The 25,121-nt window shown below is 47.7% G+C and overlaps 6 protein-coding genes across 6 annotated transcripts; 1 reads left to right on the forward strand and 5 right to left on the reverse strand.

The window, feature by feature from the left end:
- Positions 1-542: 542 nt before the first annotated feature.
- On the reverse strand, positions 543-3,576 carry JR316_0001329 (Vacuolar amino acid transporter 3; the record flags this gene model as incomplete). Its single annotated transcript, XM_047887138.1, has 13 exons — positions 543-599; positions 682-820; positions 875-1,104; positions 1,185-1,288; positions 1,366-1,444; positions 1,511-1,544; positions 1,634-1,887; positions 1,944-2,059; positions 2,115-2,233; positions 2,287-2,333; positions 2,395-2,616; positions 2,668-2,908; positions 2,963-3,576. The coding sequence occupies 13 exons, from the start codon at positions 3,574-3,576 to the stop codon at positions 543-545; spliced, it is 2,256 nt and encodes a 751-aa protein (XP_047754884.1).
- Positions 3,577-4,278: 702 nt separating this feature from the next.
- JR316_0001330 (Vegetative incompatibility protein HET-E-1) lies at positions 4,279-9,811 on the reverse strand (the record flags this gene model as incomplete). Its single annotated transcript, XM_047887139.1, has 11 exons — positions 4,279-6,675; positions 6,725-8,283; positions 8,337-8,492; positions 8,546-8,738; positions 8,793-8,843; positions 8,894-9,112; positions 9,171-9,230; positions 9,283-9,327; positions 9,381-9,470; positions 9,522-9,671; positions 9,722-9,811. The coding sequence occupies 11 exons, from the start codon at positions 9,809-9,811 to the stop codon at positions 4,279-4,281; spliced, it is 5,010 nt and encodes a 1,669-aa protein (XP_047754885.1).
- A 3,060-nt stretch (positions 9,812-12,871) lies between these two features.
- JR316_0001331 (Histone acetyltransferase ESA1) lies at positions 12,872-15,292 on the reverse strand (the record flags this gene model as incomplete). The annotated part of the gene is made up of 9 exons (XM_047887140.1): positions 12,872-13,194; positions 13,298-13,503; positions 13,600-13,714; positions 13,787-13,880; positions 13,949-14,013; positions 14,085-14,250; positions 14,328-14,562; positions 14,646-15,129; positions 15,220-15,292. The coding sequence occupies 9 exons, from the start codon at positions 15,290-15,292 to the stop codon at positions 12,872-12,874; spliced, it is 1,761 nt and encodes a 586-aa protein (XP_047754886.1).
- A 2,043-nt stretch (positions 15,293-17,335) lies between these two features.
- Positions 17,336-18,190, reverse strand: JR316_0001332 (60S ribosomal protein L19C; the record flags this gene model as incomplete). The annotated part of the gene is made up of 4 exons (XM_047887141.1): positions 17,336-17,419; positions 17,486-17,630; positions 17,697-18,038; positions 18,108-18,190. 4 exons carry the CDS (start codon positions 18,188-18,190, stop codon positions 17,336-17,338), a joined length of 654 nt encoding a protein of 217 aa, XP_047754887.1.
- A 772-nt stretch (positions 18,191-18,962) lies between these two features.
- Positions 18,963-19,481, reverse strand: JR316_0001333 (uncharacterized protein; the record flags this gene model as incomplete). Its single annotated transcript, XM_047887142.1, has 1 exon — positions 18,963-19,481. The coding sequence occupies one exon, from the start codon at positions 19,479-19,481 to the stop codon at positions 18,963-18,965; it is 519 nt and encodes a 172-aa protein (XP_047754888.1).
- Positions 19,482-22,468: 2,987 nt separating this feature from the next.
- JR316_0001334 (Serine/threonine-protein kinase hal4) lies at positions 22,469-24,788 on the forward strand (the record flags this gene model as incomplete). The annotated part of the gene is made up of 5 exons (XM_047887143.1): positions 22,469-23,380; positions 23,444-23,640; positions 23,900-24,035; positions 24,126-24,243; positions 24,412-24,788. The coding sequence occupies 5 exons, from the start codon at positions 22,469-22,471 to the stop codon at positions 24,786-24,788; spliced, it is 1,740 nt and encodes a 579-aa protein (XP_047754889.1).
- Between the last annotated feature and the right edge of the window lie 333 nt (positions 24,789-25,121).

Consider the following 25,121-nt stretch of genomic DNA (forward strand, 5'->3'; position numbering starts at 1 on the left):
CAAGAAAATCGATCAGCAAGCAGCATATGAATGTATTGCAAAAGCAAACTGGAAGACAACAGAGTCACTAATAATTATGAAGGACGAGGTAATGTATACAACAAAGTTTATGCAATCGTAGCACTCGACAAATGCGGGAGAGGACAACATGTACAGTATGGCAGGAACGAAAACCCGACGAACGAAAATGGAGCAAAGCCGAACCGCGTTATCAACAAAAAAGCAAGAACGAGAAAAGAGATTGGGAGTCGGAGTGACAATACTAGTGGGACGAAGGGGATATATGAAGAGTAATGCAAAACGTGCGTGTTCCGTTAGAGCTGCTGGTGGGTTGGGCTAGGAATGGGTTAGCGAAAAGTGGCGAGCCTTTGCCATTGGCATCTGTGGAAGGCAGGGTATATGTATCCAAGAATTGTGAGTCCTTGTGATGTTCTATATGGGTGATACGTTCGAAAAAAGTCCATGATAGAACCAAGTGGTCGCGAGGTTCATAAAAATGATAAGCATGGAGGCTACAAGTCAGCAAACTAGAATTTCAAGCTTCAAGACTGGCAGTTGTCGTATGGAGAGTCCCTGACCGGATTCGGCCCCAACATCAGCTACATGAGAAACAAAACAAAAGAGTCGCGTCAGTTGTGAAACCCTTTTGTGCGGAAAGAATGGGGAAATGGTTCGACGGACCCCGATGTTCTGTACAGTGGTGTACGCCGCAGCTGCGAGACCAAACACGATGAGCGCGATGTCGAGGAGTTTGTCTTTACGCGTGCGCGAGCATGCCTTGTAGTGCAGCATCGCCGGGTACACGTAGCAGAGCGGTACACTGCAAATGCCATAATCAAAATCATTACACATATATAAATGGACCCAAACTCACCAAGCAAAGCATCCAATGAACGCCACAAATTTATCCAAGTCCGCCGCACCGACCCACGCAATAGCGCTGCACACAAACACCATCGCGAAGCGGAACGCATTCTTGTACCACTTGACGCGCACGTCCACCTTACCGCTCCGCGTGAAGATGCCGTTCTCGAGGATGCGGATCGCCGGGAAGAGCTGCAGTGGCACGGAGAGCATGATCGCGAGGGCGTAGAAGAGCTGTACCTGTCGTCGATGTCTTAGTATCACTGACCGTAACCAATAGCGAATAGATGCCGGTAATGGAAGGACTGGATAAGACGTACTGATTGGACCATCTTACTCTTCTGGTCGAGGTTCAACAGGACAACAGTCTGAACTTCAGAGCCAAATGTGACATAGGCAAGTACGCCAGCGCCACCGAACAAAACTATAATTCCATCATGGACAGTAAGCTCAACTTTCTGGCGGCGTCGTGGTTTAGCACAATGCGGATGAACTACTTACGTAGGAGGAAGACCATCACGCCTGACAGCGCCATGGGGAACTTGTGCGGCTCGCGCATGGCATCGGTGATAGGAATGACCTAGTCAGTCAATCACATATCAGCGAGTTGAAAACGTAAAATATGGTTAAAGAAAATTACACTCACAAGACCGATTCCTTCAAACGAAAACACTGCTGTTCTTTAAATACAAACACAGAGAATGGCAGAGCAAATCATCGACAGTCAGCTAAATGCGCAGTGCAACAAAATCAAAAGTGCGACCCTCACCCGATGAACAGTGAAAAGTCGCGTTCATTGAACATCTTGACCTCCGCCATGCCGCGCTCCCACAGCACACCAAACTCACTACCAAAGATATACACCAGCCCAAAGAGGATGAAGGCGTCTGCCACCAACGCAGTCGAACTTAACTTCGCGAGATCGCGCACAAGCACAAGTGGCAGAAACACAACTAGCTGCGCGAGGATGAGGTGTTGCACTGGGATGAGCTTGAGGCATTGTGTAACACCGAGTATGAATGCCTGTGCATGATATAGATATCAGTGATTGCAAATGAGTCTTCCGTTAATAGGTTTACCTGCAGATTCTCGGCAACGAAGATGGTGTACGCACCAACGAACCCCATTTGCGAGATGACAATGGAACCGAGGATGAGATATCGCATCCATGGCCCATAAAGCGTGCCTCCGATGTCTGAAGCAGTAAAACTTAGCCCAGGTTGATTAGCCCGTGCGTGTAATTAGCTTACCTCCAAAACTTCCAGAAACGACGAATTTGGTCTTGACGAGCAGCAAGAATGAATAGAGTGAAATGAACGCAATGAACGTGAATGTGAGAATAGAGAATAGAAGGCCTCCGTTGAAGAATCTGGAACAAAATTACAATCAGTCAGAATATAGCATGCAAGCAATGATACGTACGCTCGACCAAGGAAAAGAACGCCAGTGCCCACGAATGACTTCAACAACTGTGACCGATCGCGTTGATTTGAAGGCACAATTCGTATAGTATAAGCACAATACACGTACCATCAGGACAGCCTGCGTGACAGTGGCGGTTCCTTGTCTTGATAACGACGTCCTGCGGCGCCTGCTCCTAGACCGCGATCGCGAAAGGTTTGGGCTGCCGAGAAGACTCGTGTGTTCGTTGGCATCTGGTAAGCCGGTCGACAGAGGCTCGTCGATGGGGGGTGAAAGGTTTTCCTCGTCTTCCCCGTCCTTTTCTTCATCTTCTTCGAGGTCTTCTCCGGCCTGGAAGATCAGTCAGTCAAATGTTACGATAATGAGGGGCGGAGCACAGACGAAATGTCCGAATAGAAGTAGGAAGTCGATAAAGTTGTTCAGGATCTGCGGTCCTTCGCCTCCCTCTTCGTTTGCTTCACGTCGCAACAGTAAATAGTTTCGTCTAAACCCTCCTGGCTCGTGGATATGTTCAAATGCAGGGTGCGGGGTGCGACTGGGGCCAACAGAAAGAGAGACTGAGCGGACGCGCGCAGAAGCAGCTTGCCGCCGTTGATCTGTATGCCATTTGTAGATGTCATGGCTGAAAGAAAGGTAAATTCGAAATGAAATTATAACGAAACGGGAGAAGACACACGTAACATCTGCACCGTGTGTATCGTATGGAACGGGGAACGGTTCCGAGTCCTCTCGCACCGCCCCACGTTCGCGCAGCGTCCCAGACGACGTGTTTCGTGAGACATCTGAACCTGTAGCGACATTCGCGTCCTGGACGGAGCCGACCACGGATTTGGGCGCAGAGTCATTCGCTTTGGTCCGTTGTTCCTTCGCCACGAGGTGGCGCCTTAGAACCTTGGCCTTCTCCTCTGCTGGCAAGCCGTCCAGGTCTGCTATGCTGGGAGGTGTGACTGCGACTTTATCTGAGCTACCTGTATTTTGCTTGGTCGCTGAAAGCCCGCCGATGGGTGGTCTCAGGGGCGAGCCTGAGTCGGCCTTCGTGCCAGAAACCGGAAGCAAAGAAGTTGACGAGGATGCGGCTACCACGGCACCTCCTGTCAAGACAGGTGTCCCTGCCCCACGCATAGGGATGTTTGGTGGCGGAGGTGTCCCCGTATATTGTGCTCTGAGTGCTCGAAGATCTGGGGTGCCCAGAGAAGGCGTATAGGAGCCTGGTTGGAGTTCAGAGTCATTAGCTGAGACTGTAAGTCGATTGTTGGACTTTATATTTAATGGCTTGGAGGGAGAGGTCATGTTCTATGCAAAGAGCGGAATGAGGAGGCATACAAAGGTTGGGGGCGCTGTGGGACTTGAAGAACCCGTCGTTGGGCCTGGTATTGACATACTAATACGAGCACGTGCCAAGTCGGCGAATTCCACTGCCAAGAGTTAACCTCAGAGGAGGCCTTTTGGAAGGAAGGAAGACGGCTGAAGGTCCCAATATAGAAATGCCCGTCGGTCCACCGGTCGCCCCCGAGACCTCGCGAGCTCTGGTGGGACTCTCGACTCCCTCTCAGCTGTGATGTATTGACCACTAACAGTCATTGATCTCACTGGTCCGGGTGGTTTCGAGCCTTTGTTTATTTACCCAGGTTTTTACACATATTACACGTGGTACTCTATCTAATCTGTTCTTTAGTCCACCATTGAATGGTGTATCAGTTCCATCACTGCGTGTTGTTGTCATTTGTCATCATCTGTGTCTGTCATTTCTTGTTGCTGCAGTGATTCCACTGACAGGTCGTTCCCTCTGTAGTCAGGGTGCCGATACACCTCTGTCTGCGCTAAAGTGGGAGGTGAGAATTGTTCCCATTAGCCATCAAATTTGAGAATACCATTATTTGAATAATTCCTATGGAATTATTTTACCGGACAGATTCTTATAATTTGTAGTCTTTTAACTAATAATATAAAAGCTAATTATGGATATAGCATTGAAATAATAGAATTTAATTATCAAACTGCTTGAACATTTGAATTGGGATAAATTGATGCCCATGACTCTCCATGAGCCATTTGACTAAGATTAAGTTGAGGAGGAGAAGGCATAATAAGTTTAAGAGATGGAGGCCAATATTGTTTAACATTATACATAGATGGAACAAAGAATAAAAGTTTTCCATTTTTAGAAGCAGATTTGCAAATTACCCATCCATTCCCTTGCCAAGGGAAATATGGATATGGAACTTGAAGGAAATTGTGCAAATTCTGAGTTTGAAGTAAGTCAAATGACAAGTCCATTTTCTGAATGGTATTAGCAATAATAGGAAAAGCTGATTGTGGTTGTAATGAAAAAATTATAGAATTCTGATGACCCTCAAGAGGTGCACCAATCTGCTCTCTAGTTTCAGCATCCCACAGCCGCAGTGTTTTGTCATATGAGCCAGAAATAATTCTTTTTCCATCTGGAGAAAAGGCAACAGACTGTACAGGATTCTGATGACCCTCAAGAGGTGCACCAATCTGCTCTCTAGTTTCAGCATCCCAGAGCTGCAATGTTTTGTCATATGAGCCAGAAACAATTCTTTTTCCATCTGGAGAAAATGCAACAGACAGTATAGAATTCTGATGACCCTTAAGAGGTGCACCAATCTGCTTTCCAGTTTCAGCATCCCACAGCCACAGTGTTTTGTCATCTGAGCCAGAAACAATTCTTTTTCCATCTGGAGAAAAGGCAACAGATTGTATAGGATATTCATGTCCCTCAAGAGGTGCACCAATCTGCTTTCCAGTTTCAGCATCCCATAGCCGCAATGTTGTATCATTTGAGCCAGAAACAATTTTTTTTCCATCTGGAGAAAAGGCAACAGATTGTACAGTGTACTCATGACCCTCAAGAGGTGCACCAATCTGCTTTCCAGTTTCAGCATCCCATAGCCGCAATGTTTTATCATATGAGCCAGAAACAATTCTCTTTCCATTTGGAGAAAAGGCAACAGATTGTATAGGATATTCATGTCCCTCAAGAGGTGCACCAATCTGCTTTCCAGTTTCAGCATCCCATAGCCGCAATGTTTTATCATATGAGCCAGAAACAATTCTTTTTCCATCTGGAGAAAAGGCAACAGAGTTTATAGAATTCTGATGACCCTCAAGAGGTGCACCAATCTGCTCTCCAGTTTCAGCATCCCACAGCCGCAGTGTTTTGTCATATGAGCCAGAAATAATTCTCTTTCCATTTGGAGCAAAAGCAACAGACAGTACAAAATTCTGATGACCCTCAAGAGGTGCACCAATCTGCTTTCCAGTTTCAGCATCCCATAGCCACAATGTTTTATCATATGAGCCAGAAACAATTCTTTTTCCATCTGGAGAAAAGGCAACAGAGTTTATAGAATTCTGATGACCCTCAAGAGGTGCACCAATCTGCTCTCCAGTTTCAGCATCCCACAGCCGCAGTGTTTTGTCATCTGAGCCAGAAACAATTCTTTTTCCATCTGGAGAAAAGGCAACAGATTGTATAGGATATTCATGTCCCTCAAGAGGTGCACCAATCTGCTTTCCAGTTTCAGCATCCCATAGCCGCAATGTTGTATCATTTGAGCCAGAAACAATTTTTTTTCCATCTGGAGAAAAGGCAACAGATTGTACAGTGTACTCATGACCCTCAAGAGGTGCACCAATCTGCTTTCCAGTTTCAGCATCCCATAGCCGCAATGTTTTATCATATGAGCCAGAAACAATTCTTTTTCCATCTGGAGCAAAGGCAACAGATTGTACAGTGTACTCATGACCCTCAAGAGGTGCACCAATTTGTTTTCCAGTTTCAGTATTCCACAGCCGCAGTGTGCAGTCATTTGAGCCAGAAACAATTCTCTTTCCATTTGGAGCAAAGGCAACAGACTTTACAGGTTTCTGATGACCCTCAAGAGGTGCACCAATCTGCTCTCCAGTTTCAGCATCCCACAGCCGCAGTGTTTTGTCATATGAGCCAGAAATAATTCTCTTTCCATTTGGAGCAAAAGCAACAGACAGTACAAAATTCTGATGACCCTCAAGAGGTGCACCAATCTGCTCTCCAGTTTCAGCATCCCATAGCCGCAATGTTTTATCATATGAGCTAGAAACAATGTGCTTCCCATCTGGAGAAAAAGCAACACAATTGACTTCATTCTCATGGCCTCTTAAAATTCCTTGTATAATGGGCCAATTCATATTCCTTCCAGTATCCATGCAAAGCAACTTGCAGAACCGATCCCCAAATGCCATATTAATATGTGATTTTTTTGGAGAAAAAGGAATTGCGGACAAATAAAGATGTGGGGTGCTATGTGATATTGCACCCCCAAATGTTCGAACAAATTTTTGCAAATCTGTTGCATAATTAACAAGGTCCACACAATCACCAGCAGACTATACTGAATTAGCAATGCACAATTAAGGAATAATTGCAATCTCTTACCTTGGTCCATTCAATAATGGCTGACATTGATCCAGCACAAGTATTGACCAACTTCAATAAGCTCAAGATTTCAATCCAAAATAATAAACGCTCATGATTAAAAAATTCTCGGATGATATCCGCAAGAGTAACACAGTATTTTGCCTGTTGCAGATGGTGTGTCCAGAACCGGCATGAATATGATAATCCAAGTGATATGTTATCCCGAATCCGTTGATCCAGATCCTCAACTGCAGAATTTGGCAAATAGGAACTTGGCAGCTGGCATATGTTAAACTGTAGTTGGTCTTTCATAATCCCCATTGATGCAGCCACAAGGTGGACATGAATATGCGACACATCAATGAAGAATTCGCCACTTCGCTTTCTGTCCATTAAAAATTCTGCAAAGGATGCATGAAGTGGTCTAATCACTTCAAAGGAGCTGCTTGTGCCACTAAGCAGGGCACCCATAGGGTTGATAATTGATTCAACATCAATTTTCTTGAGGTCATCATCCAGAAAATAGCCCCTCATTGATGCAAGGGCAGCAAGCGGTAGTGGCTCTGCATTGCCAAGTATCTGGGCCATTACAGATCGAAATCGCCCGAGACGCACATCGCGTTTGTGCTGGCTTTGGGGAAATACAGCTCCCAATGTCAACATGTACATGCTGTCCAGGAGTGGCACCTGCTCAGCCTGATTACGAGCAAAAACATCGTCAGTGCGTTCTTTAATACTAGATCCTGCATCATCATTCCCTTTAATATATGCACATGCCAGACGTGCCCATTCAAACAGTCCATCCGAGGCGGAGGTAAGCCTATCCAACTGGATCTTGTCAATATCCAAGCCCTGCAATTCAGCCGATACATATTGAAAAATGTCGCGAGAAGTTGAATCAGTGGAAATGGACTCCATCGACATTGAACAGACGTGATTGACTCCAGTAAGCACATTGGAGATGTCAGGCAGCGCACGCGATGTGAGCACAATACGGACTTGGGGTGGAAGCTTTAATACATGGCTGTCATCATCGTTGAGCATTCCAGCAAGTATACGAAGAAGGTGCCTTCGGGATTCCGGGTTGCCACTCTCGTCTAGCGCATCGATAACAATTACAATAGGTCCCACCATTGTTTCAGAAAGTTTGCGGAGGGGCTTCACGACGAGCTCTTTCCATTGTTGTACGATATCGCTTGTATTACTGAGCGCCTTGTTGAGGTGCACAATCCCTGCCAGCTCTTTCCGTATATTCTTGTCCGTGTGGGCGAGATCCTGTGCAATCACTGTGAAAATCTTATTATGTCGTTCCTCTGCAAACTTGTTGCGATCAAAACAGAAGCATGACCCGAGCCGTCCCAGCTTGTCGAAGTAGTTGGCAATGGTATGCGCAATCGAAGATTTGCCCCTACCAGCATTGCCATGCAGCCAGAAAATACGAGATGAGTCGTCATTCGAATTGAGCCAATCAATGACATCCTTAAGAATTTGCTCCCGGGTACCCTCAAGACAGACTTTCTGAAGATTCAGGCCTGCACCTTGGACATAAGGCATGTGCTGCAAGTCCGAGTCTTGAGCTGGAGGTCTTGTTGTTAGAATTATTACGGAAAATAACATCAACTCAGCATACCTAGTTCAGCAACGTCTTCCCAGATACGATGCACAACAATCAACGTGTCGTGGGCGGCCTTATCATGAAATTGTTTCAAGAGATCATCAAAGACGCCATTGAACTCCTGCACGCGAGCATTTGTATTGGATATCAAGTTCTTGAGCAACCTCGTCCCTTGATACACACATGAATCAATAAACATTTCTTTCACCAAAACGGAAACATACGGAATTTCGTATTTTGAGCGTATTCTCGTATGAAGTACGAGCATTCCAACGTCTGGCGACAGATTTGCTCGACAATCCCCTTCATTGATTCAATATCCCGTAAATCCGCTGCAGTGAGAAAGATGTACACGTCATTCATCTTTTTCAGTAAAGAAACGATCGAGCCATCGCGGATATTCTGGTTTACGATTGCCTAAGGATAGATGTCGTTCTGGTTCTAGGGAATATAACTGAAAACTACACGTACCTTAGATGCGAATGAAAGAATAGTCCATGCAGCTTGCGCATAAGGGTGAATCTAACCCCAACGTGAATAATAATAAAAATGATGTCCGAGCGATATCGTACCTGTGCCATTTTGTCCAAAACGGAATTGAACGTTGACAATGTGGTGAGAAAAAATGACATAGAATCAACAACGTCGATCGGATTGTCCATCCCACTGATTCCTGAAGCAATGGCCGAGACCGGTGCAGCACCTCCTTTCATTTCGATGACTGTCTGCGATGCAGCTGCGCGGGCAGCCTCCACAACTGCAGGATCCAGGGAGCTTTCCTTGACACCAAGCTGGGTTGCAAACAAAAGGGATGAGTAAAACGGAAAAAACGACCACAATAAAACAGACCTGCGTAACCTGAGCAGATGATTGCCCTTGCCCTGCTGCTGGAGCACCCGGCGTGGCATCCTTTACTGGAATTGATTACCTGTGGCGGTTGAATGTCGTCAATAGTACGCACCTTCACAGCCATTCCAGGACCTTCCGTTTCGATGCGAGATAGTGCCTGAGGTACGCAGTTAAGTCATCAAGAACATCAGCTAGAGATGGGTAGCATACCTCATTGCCACCCAAGGGTGGTTCAACAGTGATCTCAGGGGGGACGCTGCTTGCTCTCGAACCCTCCAAGTACATATCTCCAGCGTCACTCTATATCGAAATATGACACGTGTGACAATGCACGAGCAAGTTCAAGCCTACCTGATCGTTTCTCTGAACGACCTCTTTCTTGGAGAGTACAGCTGGAACTGGGGCAGCCTCACGACTCGGAGACCTCGATCTGAATGCAGCTTTCAATCGGTTGAAGAAGGATGGACGGGACCTGGATTCAGTGAGATCGATTTGCGATCGCTATCGATACCAGTCAGAATGCGTATTTACCAAAGAAAAATACCACACACCCTGGTTGCATCTTCCAAACCGTCCTCAGTCGTTGGCAGCTGAGGCATCGAGCGATTGCGCTTTCCTCGAAAAATCTTCAAATTCTTCATTGTGTTGAACATTGATATTCGACTAGTAGATGGTCAAGCGAGATGGATCCCACGATGCTGGACAATCCGCGGAATGCACAGCCAACGAGGTCCTGGGAGCTGAATCTAAAAACAGCTCTGCTTGACGAAAAATACCAGAGCATCTCGTTTACGAGATTGCCTTTTCCCGGACAGTCTGCCAGACTGTCCGGCGGACTCTGGGGAGATCTTGGGTATTTGTGACCATCTGTGACCCGGTCCTTGCTCATCATTCTGGACTTGGAGGGAGTTGTGCCTCCACACCAAGATGATATGAGTGTCTCTATTGGCTTAAGAGAAACAGGTGTATATATTACAAGTTCATTAACTATTGAATTTTGGGCAATGTTAGTATTATTGACGGACAGACAAAATAATATAGAAAGCAATGAGACATGATTTTCTTTTAAGACAGCTATATTCTCTTAATTCAAGCGAGAGTGGCGGTACACAAATCCTTCCTTACAGTCAGGACTTGCAACTGGTATAAGTATGTAGCAAGTGGCTACAATGGTCATTTAGAACACATGTGTTTAATGTCCTTTCTTGCAAAAACATGATTTTAGTTTAAAAAAAACAACACAAAGGTTGACTTATAAATCAATTCCACCTCCCACTTGAAGGAGGGCTGATGAGGTGTCGGGAAGGGTCCATGGCTAGCGTGCGCAACAATGAGTGAGCGCTGGCGCTGAGCGCAGCACGGGCACCCAAGTGTCACCTTTTCTGTCACGAACAAGTTCTAAATACCCCCGAGTCTGGCAGACTGTCCGGCAGACTGTCCGCCGGACAGTCCGCGCACTTTTCTCCCAGTAAACGAGATGCCCTCAAAAATACATCTTTATTGTGGCATCCAACCGCGCAATCGCCTTTCATTCATGTTTCTTCATAATTTTATATCGGCTCCCGCCTGTTCGCAGTAACTTTGATGAAGTCAAGGATGTTCAATGTTATGGAGGAAAACGAGAGTGACTGACTTGCCTCACACGGCGGACAAAAATGCTGAGCAGTGAGTCGGGGAGTTGGTCTGACTGGGGTTAGGTAACATGGCATAGGTAAATGGGACAGATTAGTCCAACGGTTGCGTGTCGTGATGTTACATCTTGACTCAGACAACTCTACCTTGCTAGAACCACGGTCAGATCTACTCGACTAGCTGAAGCATCACTCTTGCCCTCCATCCTCAGATACTTCCCGACCTCGCCGCCATCTCTTTCACAACCACAAGATCTGGCACGCGCGCAGGATTAGATTTAGGATTATCCCCGTTTCCCGTTGGTCTACTGGCTTTACCAACTGTTTCGCGTGCGGTCCTCAAGCGACAAGTATTTGCCCGCCTATGTGGTATTTGCATCCGGAATGAACCAGGCCACCGTGCTCAAATATAAACCTCTGTCCTGCGATTCCAGCATTGTGTGCACCCGTGTACTGTGTTCACGATTAGAATCTCAGTGCAGCGGTGAAATTTGAGCACAAAACTGTGTGTTGCGTCCTGTCCATGCCGATGGAAACGTGTAACGGTCAAGATCTCGTCAATTTGTGGAGAAGAACAACGAGAATCTGGCAAAAGTCCTATCGTGCTCGAGGGCCTCTGCGTCGCGATGTTGGTAACGGATTGTTGCAATTCTCAAAAGGATGTCCACGACCTGATAATGCGACCTATGCGACCTGGTCTAATAATTATAATGAAATCATTGCCATGTTGTGCCCAACGGATTTTTGTTGTATGTTTTTTGTTTATTCTATGAGTTCATACTTCCTTCTGTTATTCATTCAATCACGTCCAGTTAATTATACCACCAGCAAGGTCGATGCCGGCTATTTCGCCCGTGCTTTGACTTCTAGGTTTGCAATTCAATTCATCGATCGTCGGCAGGCGCTACGATATACATGAGCAAAATACTCTGGATATTTCAATTACCACTCATGCTACAGGGGTCCAACGATGCGTTTCTCCAATTCACTGAACAACCTCCGAAGCACCTGATGTCCATGGTTGCTCATCTTATGAAGGCTCAAATTCGTTCATCGTTTTAAACCACCCATTGCCCGTTACCATGGTAAGCAAATCCCTGCCGTTGGAAAGCACGTTATCAGTTCTTTAACCCTCAACACATTAGTACGACGGCACATATATGCCTAGATGTACTGCGCAGAGCTTCAAGACAAATCTCTGAAAAGCTCGTCATTCGGTATCATCTGCTGGAGAATTCCCGATAAGGACGAGAACGCTCTGGGTCGATTCAAGACGAGGTCCTTCTTACATTGACAAGGTGTGCAAGTCATTCTAAGGGACTGTCTAAATATTAATGGGATCCGCAGCCATGAGTGGAAAGGATGACGATGACTGCCCTGGTATCGCGGAGAACGTACTGGGGCATTTAAAGTGAAATGGATATTGGTATACTTCCACCACTGGGCCCGCTCCGACGTACAGCAATCGATCCCGAGCACGGGTGGCTCGCGAATGATTTCGCATGTTGGGGGTCATGGGACGGAACAGAGGAATTTGGCAAGGACTGAGGAGCCACTAGACAAGTCTGCGATGATTTATAACGATAAGTTATACTTACGGAGAAACGTACACGCACGCACATTAACCTAGGTAAATAACTGGACGGATGCACATTCAATGGTAGATTATACACACATTGAAATTTATATTCCCTCTGATTGCCCATGAAAGACATACGGCATACTTACAATAGCAGCTGAAACGGCTGGGTTGAGTCGAATTCACAAAAGACGGGGGACGGGTATATCTTTTACACAATAATGTACTAATGAGAACAGAGAGTATAACAGATACTAGAGTAAAGGCAAAGGTAAATTAAAAACCATTTCAAGAAAAAGAAAAAAACGCTACGCAAAAACATAAAAAAAAGAAAGTAGTAAAAAAACGCAGACTACGAAGCAAAACGAGAAAAAAAGAGATAAAAAAAAGAGCATCATCGCCCAATAAAAATGAAAGCGCAAGATCAAAAGGGAAAAAAAGACTATACAAAAAAAGAAGAAAAAAAAAAGAGAGAGAAAAGGACAGAATGTCTACGGCAACAACACACAAGACATATCCATATACATAATCTTCACATTCCTCTCCTTTGCAACCTTCTCCACAAGCTCTCTCGTAACAACAATCGTATCCGGCCTACCCTGTCCCCCCTCCCCTTCCCCTTCCCCCTCGTGGTCGCGGCTCATCCGATGCATCAACAACCCACACTCATTCAGCGCAAACGCCGCGTCGTCCGGGCGCAGATTCGTCGCTTTCGCTATATCTTCAAGTGTACACTCCACACGGACATGTACCTCCGCACCACCATCCGCTCGAGGGACAGTCTCCATGATACGCTTACTCGTAAACACCGGATCTTCAATCACAAAAAAAAAAAGTTTTTACTTGGTCAGCGGGAGTAGAAAAAGGTAGAGAAAAGGACATATGGAAGGAAAGAGAAAAAAAAAAAAAAAACGCACCATGTATAGCAGAATAAGGCATCAAACACCTCATCCGCTCAATATTCTGCTCCGAGACCTCCCCATCAAACCCCTTCGGAATCTTCCTCTTCTTCGACTGCGTACGCTCAACATCCCCAGACACCTGCACACCATCAATCAGCTCCGGAAAATTGTTGATCGTCCGCGTCGAGAGCACATCCGGTGGTAGGACCGTAAGCACCCGCCTAATGAAATGATTTTAGAGACCAAAGTAAGCAAAAGTCGTCAGTGCACCAAAGACCATTGAGTGAGTGGTTAGTGATTAGTGATGCAAAACGTACCGGAAGAAACGAAGTATAGTCGATATCCAATACGCCAGATAACTCCTCAGCCCAAGATCCGACAACGGCCTTTCAGGCGATCCCACTTTCCCAGCCCTTCTTGAAAGTTCATAACCTAACAATTATCACTCAACATCAGTAATTCGTCCAGTTGAGGTTTTGGACCATGACGAAACAAAGGACGCACTGAATTCAATCATAAGCATTCCATACCCTTTCTTTTGATATTGTGGTAACGTAAGAATACACGCGAGGTTATAGTCGTCATACGACAGTTTTTCCTGTTGAGAACGAACAAGTTAGTGTTATCCCATTTAACAACACATACAAATGATAATGGTAAGGGTACCTTGGAAAAGAATCCCAGGATATGATCCTCCGACGATTTAGCGTCCGTAAGGATATAAAACAGGACTACAAAAAAGATAGAGGGTGGGGGTCAGTGTTGAGCATAGGCAGGATCACGAGCGAAGTGGAGAGCTTACAGTTATCGCAGTCAAAAAACAGCGTTTTAACATCAATAAAAAGTTTTCCAAATAGGGACAGATTTTGACAATAAAGCTTCTCCTTCGCTCCGTCCACTTCCCATATAATATGTGCACCTCTTTGATACACTTTTTTGCCAGGAGGATGTTTCATTTTGCACTCTTTCTACAACAAATGTAAAGAGAGGTTAGGGCCGAACACATAACAGTTCACAAGAACACAAAACAGAAACAGAAACATACTTTATGCAACTCCCAAGGCCCACCATCTGCCATATACTTGAAGCAGAAATGGCACACCCAAAGCATCGACTCGCCCGAGTGTTGCCTGTGCAACCCCCCAGCAAGGAGATCCGATGTCCGCCCATGCGATCTCGCAGTTGCGCGTGCCACCCCAGGAATCTTTATAGCCGCCTGATTCGAAGCCGACGCGACCTCATCGGCTTCCGTCTCGGTCAAAGGATAAGGCGAAAAGTACCTACAAAGACAACAAACACAAAGCAGATGTATCAATCACTCAATTTCGGCAGTATAGCAACAAACCCAAGCAGGAACACATACCAGGGCTTTATTTTCCATACGTCGAATATCACCATGTCGAAATTCTTCTGCGAGTGCAGCTGCTGATGGTGCCTCAAATCGTATTCCTCCTCCGTTAGAACGACCTCCGTGGTCGACTGCTGGTGCTGCTGTTGCAGCTGGTGATGCTGATGCTGGTGCTGCTGGTGCTGCTGGTGTGAAAGCATATCCACATCTTCGATGGTAGACGGTTCAGGTTCCATCGGAGCCGCAAAGCCATTCGACGACGACGCTTCGGGGTGGCCAGCCTGGCTCTTTCGCGCGTTCCCGCGTCGTCTTTTGTTGCCTTCACCGCGCCTGGGCTCCGCGGCACCAGCACCAGCACCAGCAGCAGGGGCGACTACAGGCACAGGCCCAGGATGCGACTTGAGCTGCTCCTCCGGTATCCATTCGTCCATGCGCCTGTCCGTATCGATGTAGTGCACATACACCTCGCCCTTGTGTCGCTGAACAACATTAACCTGTTCTGCACACACACACACATACATACATCGCGTCAAAAACACCACCGCACGGGGGGCACACCCAACAAAACAAACACAGGAAAGGGACGTACTCTCTTGCCCATTCTTGATCACGGTGTACACGCGTGGATCGGCAGAGACCTGAACAGTGTGCGTCGCAGGCATCTGAGTGAAAAAAGAAACTCTATACCAGTAATCACAAGATTGCATGTGGTCAGTGTTGAGGGTAGCGCCTAAAGAGAGCCAAAAAAAGAAAATACCTTTATAAAGACGCAACAGGCTGTGATGGTGATGGTGATGACGACGAAAAGACGAGTTGGACGATTAGAAAAGTGGCTTGCTCGCTGTCCGAAACAGTCCGCCGACCATGATCTGACAAGCCGTTTTGCAACTTTCACGCGGCGAACAAATAAATAGCCGGCTGCCATAATCAAGATCTACGGCCTTTCAAGGTTACAGTCAGTCCTCCAATTTCTCTTCTCCTTCATGACGATGTCTCTTTTAAAATTTTATTCGACGTGATAGCGATGTTTCCTGCCTGCGTAACTCGGACAGAACTGATTTTTCTCCGTGGCTTTGACATGGCATTCACGCTAGAAAACATGAGCTCAGTCCAGGGCATCTGCAATCGGGCGTGGCTTCGAGAGGTCCAGGATAGCCTGGCAAGACCAACGCGAAATGAATCGACTCTGGCGATCTTTGTGCTCTCAGAACCATCGAAACAATCCACCCGCTTTCTAAACCTGATCACTTCACTTACTAAATCCAAGACTCAAGTCATATAGCTAATCGCTTCCCTCTGCACTTCAGCTTCATCTATCATCGGATGGCACTCGGCGCAGTGGACATCCTCAATCTCACCCATCTCCAGGTAACCCCATACCCGTTCCTGCTCTCATTCATTCCTATTCCTATTCTTACTCTCATTCTCATTCAACTTGCAACTTGCAATTCTCACCCGATCGAGCCTCATTGCACGGCGATGTTTTCTAAAAATCTGCATCACCCCCTCAAGGCATTTCTACCCAGCACGAGGTCCGAGGGGCCATCCAACTCCTCCTCCGAGATACAAATCTCACCACATCGACGATCCGCTGCTCCCATGTCTACCTGAGCACCTGCACCTCGAATCTTACCTTGAAGCTCGACCCAGTATATCAGTCATCCCTATACAACCAACCACACATGCAGCAAAGCAAAGCAAAGTGGTCCCCCTCGTGCACTTTGCATTCTGTAATCTGCAATAATAAAAACATTAATACTACTCCCACCACAACGTTTTAATCTAATCTAATCTAATCCAATAAACCCATTCAAGGCAAATCTAACACACAAACGACTCGGTCTCCGTCAAGTGCAACTGTCTCTATTCTCTATTCTCTATTCTCTATTCTCTATTTTCTATTCTCAAACGACATAATCCAAATCACATCAATGCAAAAAACCCATACCATCCTACATTCCTCAAACCAATCAATCGTCAAAAAAAATCTTTCACATTATTATAACACATCGACAACTTCAATATACTAAATATTCCAACGATTCATTGAAAAGAATAAAATATCTCCAAGTTCTCATCCCATCTCATCCATAAAATCCAAATAAACAGCGTCTACCACGACAAAAACACAATCGCTCCATTCAAGGGTCACCTTCAACATACATATACGCATATCCATCACCTTAAAAGACAAAAGAAAAAAGACTCCAACCAACATATATTCATCACTCCAAAAAAAAAAAAAAAAAAACGCCCCACCCCCGCTCACTAACTACACACGGGACCGAACCGCATTTCAGCACCTGACAGCTTATTCATACAACTCAAAAGCTCAACATAATTCCCATGCAAAAAGAGAGCATATTACATAGCGCAGTGGTGGGGGCATAATATTGCGGAGAAAGTGTGCGTGTATGTGTGTGTGTGGGCGGTGGGCAAGCATGCAAATTACATAGTGAAGGGTGTAAGGCCCAGACATTTAATGTCTTCGCCAATGCTAATCCTGACGCACATCGACGACAAGAGGTAGAAGAGGACACAGGAGAAGCTAACATGTGAAATAGTGAAAAAAAAGAACCATAACCTGACATGCGGACAACCAACGACGACAGACGACAACGACGATGATGATGAGGGGTACATCGGACAATGGGAGAAAGAGTGATGGCGAACCATCATGTGTATCTGATATGATTTGTATACATTTACTCCTTCGCTGTCTCGAGCTCGACGGCGTGGATCCCTGAGCGCTTCTCGGCAAGGCGGGCAGCACGACGTTCGCGGGCAGCCTAGATAGAGATGATCAGTATTTTGATCACAGGTGATGATGACGCATCGGGGAGTGCAGTACGAACCTTGTTTTTGACACGACGAGCCTCCATCTGGTCGCTGAGGACCTTGGTGCGGCTCTTCTCGGCCTTGGCCTTGTGGATATATTCCATAAGGACACGCTTGTTCTTGAAGACGTTACCCTTCGATTTCTGGTAGAGGACGTGGTAGCTTCCCAAAGCAAAGAAAAACCAATAAGCCAAAAAAAAAGAAATATAATAAAACAGAGTGACATACAGATGCTTATCGATCTTCCCAGCGTCTCTGTACTTCCTGAGCAACCTCCTCAACACACGCTGTCTCCTCATCCACAGAACCTTGGTAGGCATACGGGCCTCAGCGGTACCCTTTCGCTTACCAGTGCCAGTATGACGGCCCTTGCGCTTCGCAGCCAAAAGGTCGCGTGTGCGTGCGCGCGAGTGGACGGTGGTAGGCTTGATGATAACCCTTCCATCCTTAATAAGCTTCTTGACGTGGGTGCGCGAGTTGGCGTTGCCAATCTCGGCCTGCTCAGCGGGGTCGAGCCAGATTTTGCGTTTGCCGACGCCTGCGACGCTGGCGGCGAGGCGCTTTTGTGACCTGAGATTGACTACGAAACCAACGTCAAACTTTGTCTATCAACCACAGTGCTCCTAGCAACTGACGTACCCATTCTGTCGTGGGCCTATGAACCAAAAATCCAGCACACCAATGAATCCCATATAGAAGCAGCCATTCGACGATTCGAGCATAATTTCAAGGTCCAGAGGGGGGTACCAAAAGGGATATACAGAAAAGAAGAGCAAAGATTTCGTTAGAACGGTGAGATGGGTGCTGATGACGGTGAAAAACTTGCCTTGGGTCTTGAGGAAGTCGTCGATGGGAGGGCACCGAGCAACGAATCGATGGCGGCACCTCCTCATTCTTACGTAATTCAGCCACACCAAACCTTATTTTTGCCGAGCTGTGCAGTTAGTCGCGCCGGTGACTATATAAAGTGCTGCTTCCAAATCTGGTAATAGGACCTCCTTGTGCTGACGGGACGCGTTTTCATGGACTTGTTTCGAAGGTATAGAAACAAGGAATGTGGGAACTTAATGCCTCTATCTGCTGGTTAATAACACGATACAGCGTTTCTATTGAACCAGTGTACAAGAAATGGCGGTGCTTGTGGCAAGCAAGGGCGCTACTTAATGTGATTTATGCTCAGCAGAAACTCAATTAACAGTTCCTCAGGTGAACTTTCTCTCCAGTAAAGTCGCTCTTTTTTCAACATCATTAACAACTGCTTTTGGCGCTTCTTGAATCAAATCCGGTGCCGGGTTTGGAGATTTGATTAGCGCCCGTCTAAGAAAGTTGGAAGTCATTACGTTAGATGAACACGACATGTATATTATTTTCTTCTATCAAGACAACGACGATTATGTATATTCTGTACATACGTCCAACGCATGCGTCAATACATCTAATACCCCCTTATCAGATAACAACAAAATATACATCAAAAACTCCACCAACTCACCACTACACCTGCTGCTGTCCAACATGCCTCCAATCCACATGCTCCGGCTGAATAATCGACCTCTTCCGCTGCGTCTTACACTTCACCGCGATCACAACCAACAAAAACACCTCCGCCACCACCATCGGCAGCTCAACATACCCCGCCAACCTCTCCCACCCCTCAAACTGCCCCATACCCATAATCAGCGCACCCATAATAATAATCATCAACACAACCACACTCCACAGCGCCACGAGGAGCCAGCAGAGCACAATCGCCGCTCTACTAGCCGTAGGCGCCATCGTCCCATGCAGCGCCGAGGGCGGGCGACGCCGATCGCGCGCGGCGAGCGCGAGGAGGGTGAAGTTGTGTGCGAGGGTGAAGAGGAACGTGATGGGCCCGACGAAGCATGATAGCCGGCCCATGTTGATGAGCGACACCGTTGCGCTGGCGCTTGAGAGCACGACGGACGCCCAGAGGTACTGCTCGATCTGCCGCGCGAGCTTGGAGAAGGGGTGGTTCTCGACTGTGATGGACATTGCCGTGTGTGATATGTGTGTAGTATGTGTATCTTCAGAGGTCTATACGCAGCACTCGGTGAGAGCGAGGCAACTTTCTTTCTTTCTTTCTTTCTTTCTTTCGTTAATCAAGTCTCCAAACGGGCCTGCCGTTTCTGAGCGAGTGCGCGAGGGGCGAAAGCGGGATTCGAGCCAGTCGATACCCGGTCGTTCGGTCGGTCGTCGTCGTCGTACAAAGTCAACCAGGACTCTGCGCCGCCGCACGCCATCGTCACGAAGCTTTGTGATTAGCAAGCCTCGTCAGTGTCACGCACCACAGCCTCCCAGGGATCCCACCTCCGGCACGTCCATGCCGGTCGGAGTGGAGGTGACGAAGACCAATGCCATGGAACATCGAAAGCCAGAATACTCCAGGGTAAAAAAGGTGTAAAAAGAGAAAAGTTGAACGAAAAGAAAGAAAGGTACAAGTTGCTTTGACCTTTGTCCAGTTGTGGTTCGATCGAACGATGAAGTCACCGCTTAAGCGTATGCGTTCTATTTTTGTCACTCCGATTGAAGGCAAACTGCCGTAGCCGTAGGCTGGATTGAAGCCTAAAGCTATCCAACTTCAAGTTTAACCCTCAAAAGGTTGTACATGGTTGTCCCAGTTTTACGTACTTATTTTAATCACGCAACGAATCGTAGTCCAAGTTTGAAGTGCATCAAACTTCCGACTCAAAAGAGTTCAAAATTCCATCCACCGACTCTCCCAGGGTTAAGATAGTCAGCATTTAATCCACGAATAACTCAGATATAACGAGGTTAGGCTGGTACTCCATCGCAATACACCGCGTTATCCGTATATATTTTTTTAACTTAGTATACAAGTTCGTGTGCATTCCGAATCGCCGCTCGAGGACCGTGACAATCGAGATAGCAAACTGCCTGTATACGAGGGTGCTCACATAATCGCCCACAAATCCCCCGCACTCAACTGTTGTAGTCATCAGATTTGCCGAAGAAAATGTCTGATGCCACGTAGCTACTTATTACTGCACGTAACAAAAGCCAGCAATTCCGAGTCAACGTCGCAGGAAAGGTGCAGCCGGTCAGCGGTCAACGTTGCCCTTAATTTTTGAATACAAAGGAAGAAAAGAAGGTTTCTTGAGATGCTTTCAAGTCGAATTCAAAGGATTAATAAAAAATCGCGGCAAACATGGCATGATGGCATGTGCAAATTGTTGGCAAGGCCAAATACACGCTGCGACGCTCCGAGCCTGAGGAATGCTTACGCTGGTCCTGTAGCTGAATAGCCTCGCTGGCGTACCCCGAGGTATTTAGGCTGCGTACTCAAGCCTGTCGTACCAGTGGCGTTAGATGATATTGTACGTACTGCTGTTAAAACTCGGGAGATGGTGTTTTTTTTCTTTGGGGTGTTCTGTCAAAGATCAATCAGAGGGTGATATGCGGATTAGCTGAGGGGATAATTGTTCGCTGGCGGAATAGCGGCATGGAGGAGATATCACGGCTGCTCGAATATTCGCAATAACTGTGTGGGTTTTAGATTGTGGGCATCTTTGAGATGTGATAAATCCTAGCGCTGTGATTGGGCTTTGGAAATGATATATTCACAGGGAAGGAAGTAGTATTTATATCAGAGCAATTATCGAGCCTGATGAAAGAGAATGGTCGAACGTTTGAAAGAGACCGTTCAAACAACCAACATAGCGGGGAGACTCCCCGGATGGCGTTATATTGGACGTGAGAGTGGATGCAGATAGCGCTGGTTTGGCAGAGGGATTTACGCCGTCACAGACTCACGGCGACATGTGGATCAGGGAAGATCGCGCGTAGTACGCGAGGGTCACATGGGTCCCCTTTGGTGGCGGTTATCGCTGGTCCAGCCAAAAGACGTCACCAGCAGGAACGAGACAGAAAAGAGAGAGATTGGAGGCAGAGCGCGCACTGAAGGAGGTGCGTCTGGTCAGTTGACCGGCTCGATGGAGACGCTGAGCTCGATGGGTTGTCCAGTCCTCGACCTGGATCGATGATTGATAAACACATATAGATTGATGTGGGCATCAGACGCTGGCGTATGTAAGGCCTGTGTCGTCGGCGTCTGCGTCTGTGAGACAAGACGACACAGACGGGCTTGGAGAGTCGGAGGGACGGGGCGCATACAGGCACGAGATTGGAAATATATTCTCCTTCAGGACCAGCGATTGTGCTCCTCGTCATGTCTGGATCACAAGGCTGAGGCATGTTTTCTCAACATTCTCGGGGTCTGAAGCCTTCCCAGCCTACCCGGCTCCTGCTCCGGTGTGCACACTGGATATTAAATAAACGCTGAGCTCGCTGAGGCGCTTAGTAGATAGATTGAAGCAGAAAGCAGTCGGGCGACGTCGCAGTTGCAGTCGCCAGTGCGCAGAAAAGAGAAAAAAAAAGAAAAAGAAAAAAAATGAAGCAGCACGTGGGAGAGGCAAATGCAGCGCTGACACATTTCCGGGATTCTGTTATAACGACTGAAAAGGCGTTGCTCCTTTTTCTTTCTCTCATACCACCACCATCTCAGCTTTCACCTTTTCCACACCCGCCATTCGTCTCCAAACGGCGACAGCGAGAGGCGCTTAGTGCTGCCATCTCGATTTCGTCTCATTCAATAGCTCCGACTCCTCAGACAACCGCCTGTGTTGGTCAGTACTCGCCCTTTTTTCACCCACTTGTCTGCTCATTTCCGCCTGTCAGTTACAAAAACTTTCTGGAACGTGTTGTACACCATGATCATATCCCTGTAAAACCCGCAGACACGACCCATCACACCTGCTTCTTGTCAAGCTCGCCTCACTCACGCACGCACGCCTTACACTACTTTTTTTTTCCACAATCGCACCATACCCCTTTCACGTTTTCAACGTACATTGTGATCCATCCATACAGTCAAACTTACAAAACAGCTTTCATCTAATCGATTCCATCCATCATCACTTTTTTTCCCAAACACGACATACACAACGACTCCTACAGCAACAATGGCCATTCACGAATCATCAAGCGAGGCTTCCCAGGCAGACGGCGAGGGCGACAGTCCCGATAAACCGCCCCATGCCGATCTCTCCAGTCAGCTTCAGTCATCTTTGAACATTTCCCACCCAGCCACCACATCGAGCTCGTCCACAGTCACCCTCACGGCGAACGGTGCGACCCAGGTGCCGGAAAAGGGCCATAGCCCCGGAAGCTACCCCCTTCCGCCCCCAGATTCCCTCCTCGCAGGCAACAAGCAGCCAGGCTACACTCGAGGTGCCCTGCAGAAGCTCTCCTCCGTTCCGCTCTCGACAGCCTCATCCTCGTCCTCCGATCAGCCCAACCACAAGCGACAGGCATCGGGCCCGCACAGTCCGCTCCACTCTCCCTCGCCATCTGCCACGTCGCCCGCAGACAGCTACTGGGAGGGAGCCAGCGCTCCACCCAGCAGGGGCCCCAGCCGGCCGCCGAGTCAGCCTGCCAGTCGTGCGCCCAGCATGTCTGCCGGCGTCTCCGGCGGCAAGATCGTAGTTCCGCAGCAGGCTGCCCAGCCTGTGGCGGGCAGGGAGCGACGGGCGAGTAAGGCGAGCGACACCGTCCCGGTCACCCCCGGCAGGGCCAGCAAGCCGGCCTCGGTCCACTCGGACAAGGGCGAGAGTTCCCACAAGTTCAACCTCAAGGATCTGTTGGGCAGCGGGCCCAAGCTTAACAGGAAGAGCTCGCAGCGGTCGACGTCGTCGAGGAAATCAGACTCGGATGCAGGAGACGGGCGTGCCAAGAGCACAGCGGGCGATAGTGCTGTCAGTTTGACGCAGAAGTATGGTGTGTGCCAAAAGGTCGCGATTGGGAAAGGAGCGACCAGTGTGGTTAGACTGGCTCATAAGTGGGATCGCAGCGAAGAGAAGCTATATGCAATCAAGGTAAATGAATCCCATTTCCGCCGCCACTGCTGTCGGTATCGCGATGCTCATTGTTATTCCCAGGAGTTCCGCAAACGCCGAAAGAACGAGTCGGAGAAGGAGTACGTCAAAAAGCTCACCGCCGAGTTCTGTATATCGTCCACCTTGCACCACCCCAACATTGTCGAGACCGTCGACCTTGTTCAGGATGAGAACCAACACTGGTGCGAAGTGATGGAATTCTGCCCTGGAGGAGACTTGTACGCTGCCATCAAGAAAGGGTGAGCATCTCTTTCATCTTTCTGTTCCTTTTAATGCCTGTATGTTTGCTGGTCGTGGTTGGGGAGAGAGAAGGTAGTAAAAACCCTCTGCCCTTTTTACTTGTTTCATAAGGCTCGGTAGTTTTTCCTGGTCCTTAATACCGCTTGGGTACCTGATCTGTCGGCCGCTGTCGTTCTGTTCCCGTCTCCTCCCGTTTTCTCGTAACCTCTTGCCCCTATTGATGTTTGATCACTTACGATGATTCTTTCTTATCAATAGCGGTATGAGCCCCAGCGAGGTTGAGTGCTGCTTCAAGCAGATCCTCAACGGCGTGTCGTATCTTCACAGCCAAGGTGTCGCCCACCGAGACATCAAGCCCGAAAATCTCTTCTTCGATACCAAAGGGCACTTGAAGGTAAATACACACTTTCATTTCATCTAGCTCCAAAGCAAATCAAAATTTCTTTTTCTAACGATAACCCTCCTTTGGTGATACTTTTCCTAGATTGGCGACTATGGTGCATCGACCGTGTATCGTCTTCCGTGGGAAGCGACAGTGCACATGTCGACGGGGCTCTGCGGCAGCGAGCCCTACATTGCTCCTGAGCAGTTTTTAAGCAAACGTAAGCCGCCATAATTGCTGTTTTGCTCGTATGCAGAGGCAGCCTGACATATCGTGCCCGCTTGCTTTCTGTCGTGCATCTCTCCAAAAATAATCATTTAAAAAACACCCCCAACAACCCCTTTGTTGTCGACTCGCTTTCGCTACATCCCACCCGTCATCTCTACAGCGTATGACGCACGGTTGGTCGACATCTGGGCATGCGGGATCGTGTACTACTGCCTGCACTTCCAGGAGCTGCCATGGCGCGCGGCGCAGCCTGGGACAGACCCGCTGTACTCTGCCTACGCCGCGGCGTGCGCGAACCCGAACCCAGCGGTGTCGACGTGCCCGCCTACGATCAACAACCTGAACCCGCGCGCGTGCCGGACGCTGATCCGCAAGATGCTCGAGCCGGACCCGAGGCAACGCTCGACGATCGAGGACGTGATCGCGCACCCGTGGGTCGAGTCGATCGAGGTCTGCCATGAAGGCGTCGAGGCGAAGCATGTCCATGTCAGTGCGCGGGCGATGGGGATGGCGTATAATATTGGAAATGGGGCGTAGTACTACCACCTCCCTTTTTTGTTTGGTTTGGCTAAATCTTTGTTTGGATTTCGGTGCGTTGGGTTGTCCTTTTTGTTGTTGTTGTTGTACGTCTGTATTGACATGTGCGCTTTTTTTTCTTTTTTTTTTTGGCCATGTTTTACGTCGACAGCGAAGATACCGCATTTGGACCCCTTTGGTCGCTTCATCTACTGAATTGGTTCTCTCTATTTCACGAGTAAAGTCTTTTTTTTCACGGTTCAATAACGTCATCCCGGGCCTAGCTTCCGTTTACCCCGTTCTCTACTTTCTCTTCTCTTCTCTCTTCTTCTTCTCTTCTACTCTCGTTTTTTT

Source organism: Psilocybe cubensis, chromosome 1, assembly GCF_017499595.1.
Source record: "Psilocybe cubensis strain MGC-MH-2018 chromosome 1, whole genome shotgun sequence".
NCBI lineage: Eukaryota > Fungi > Basidiomycota > Agaricomycetes > Agaricales > Agrocybaceae > Psilocybe > Psilocybe cubensis.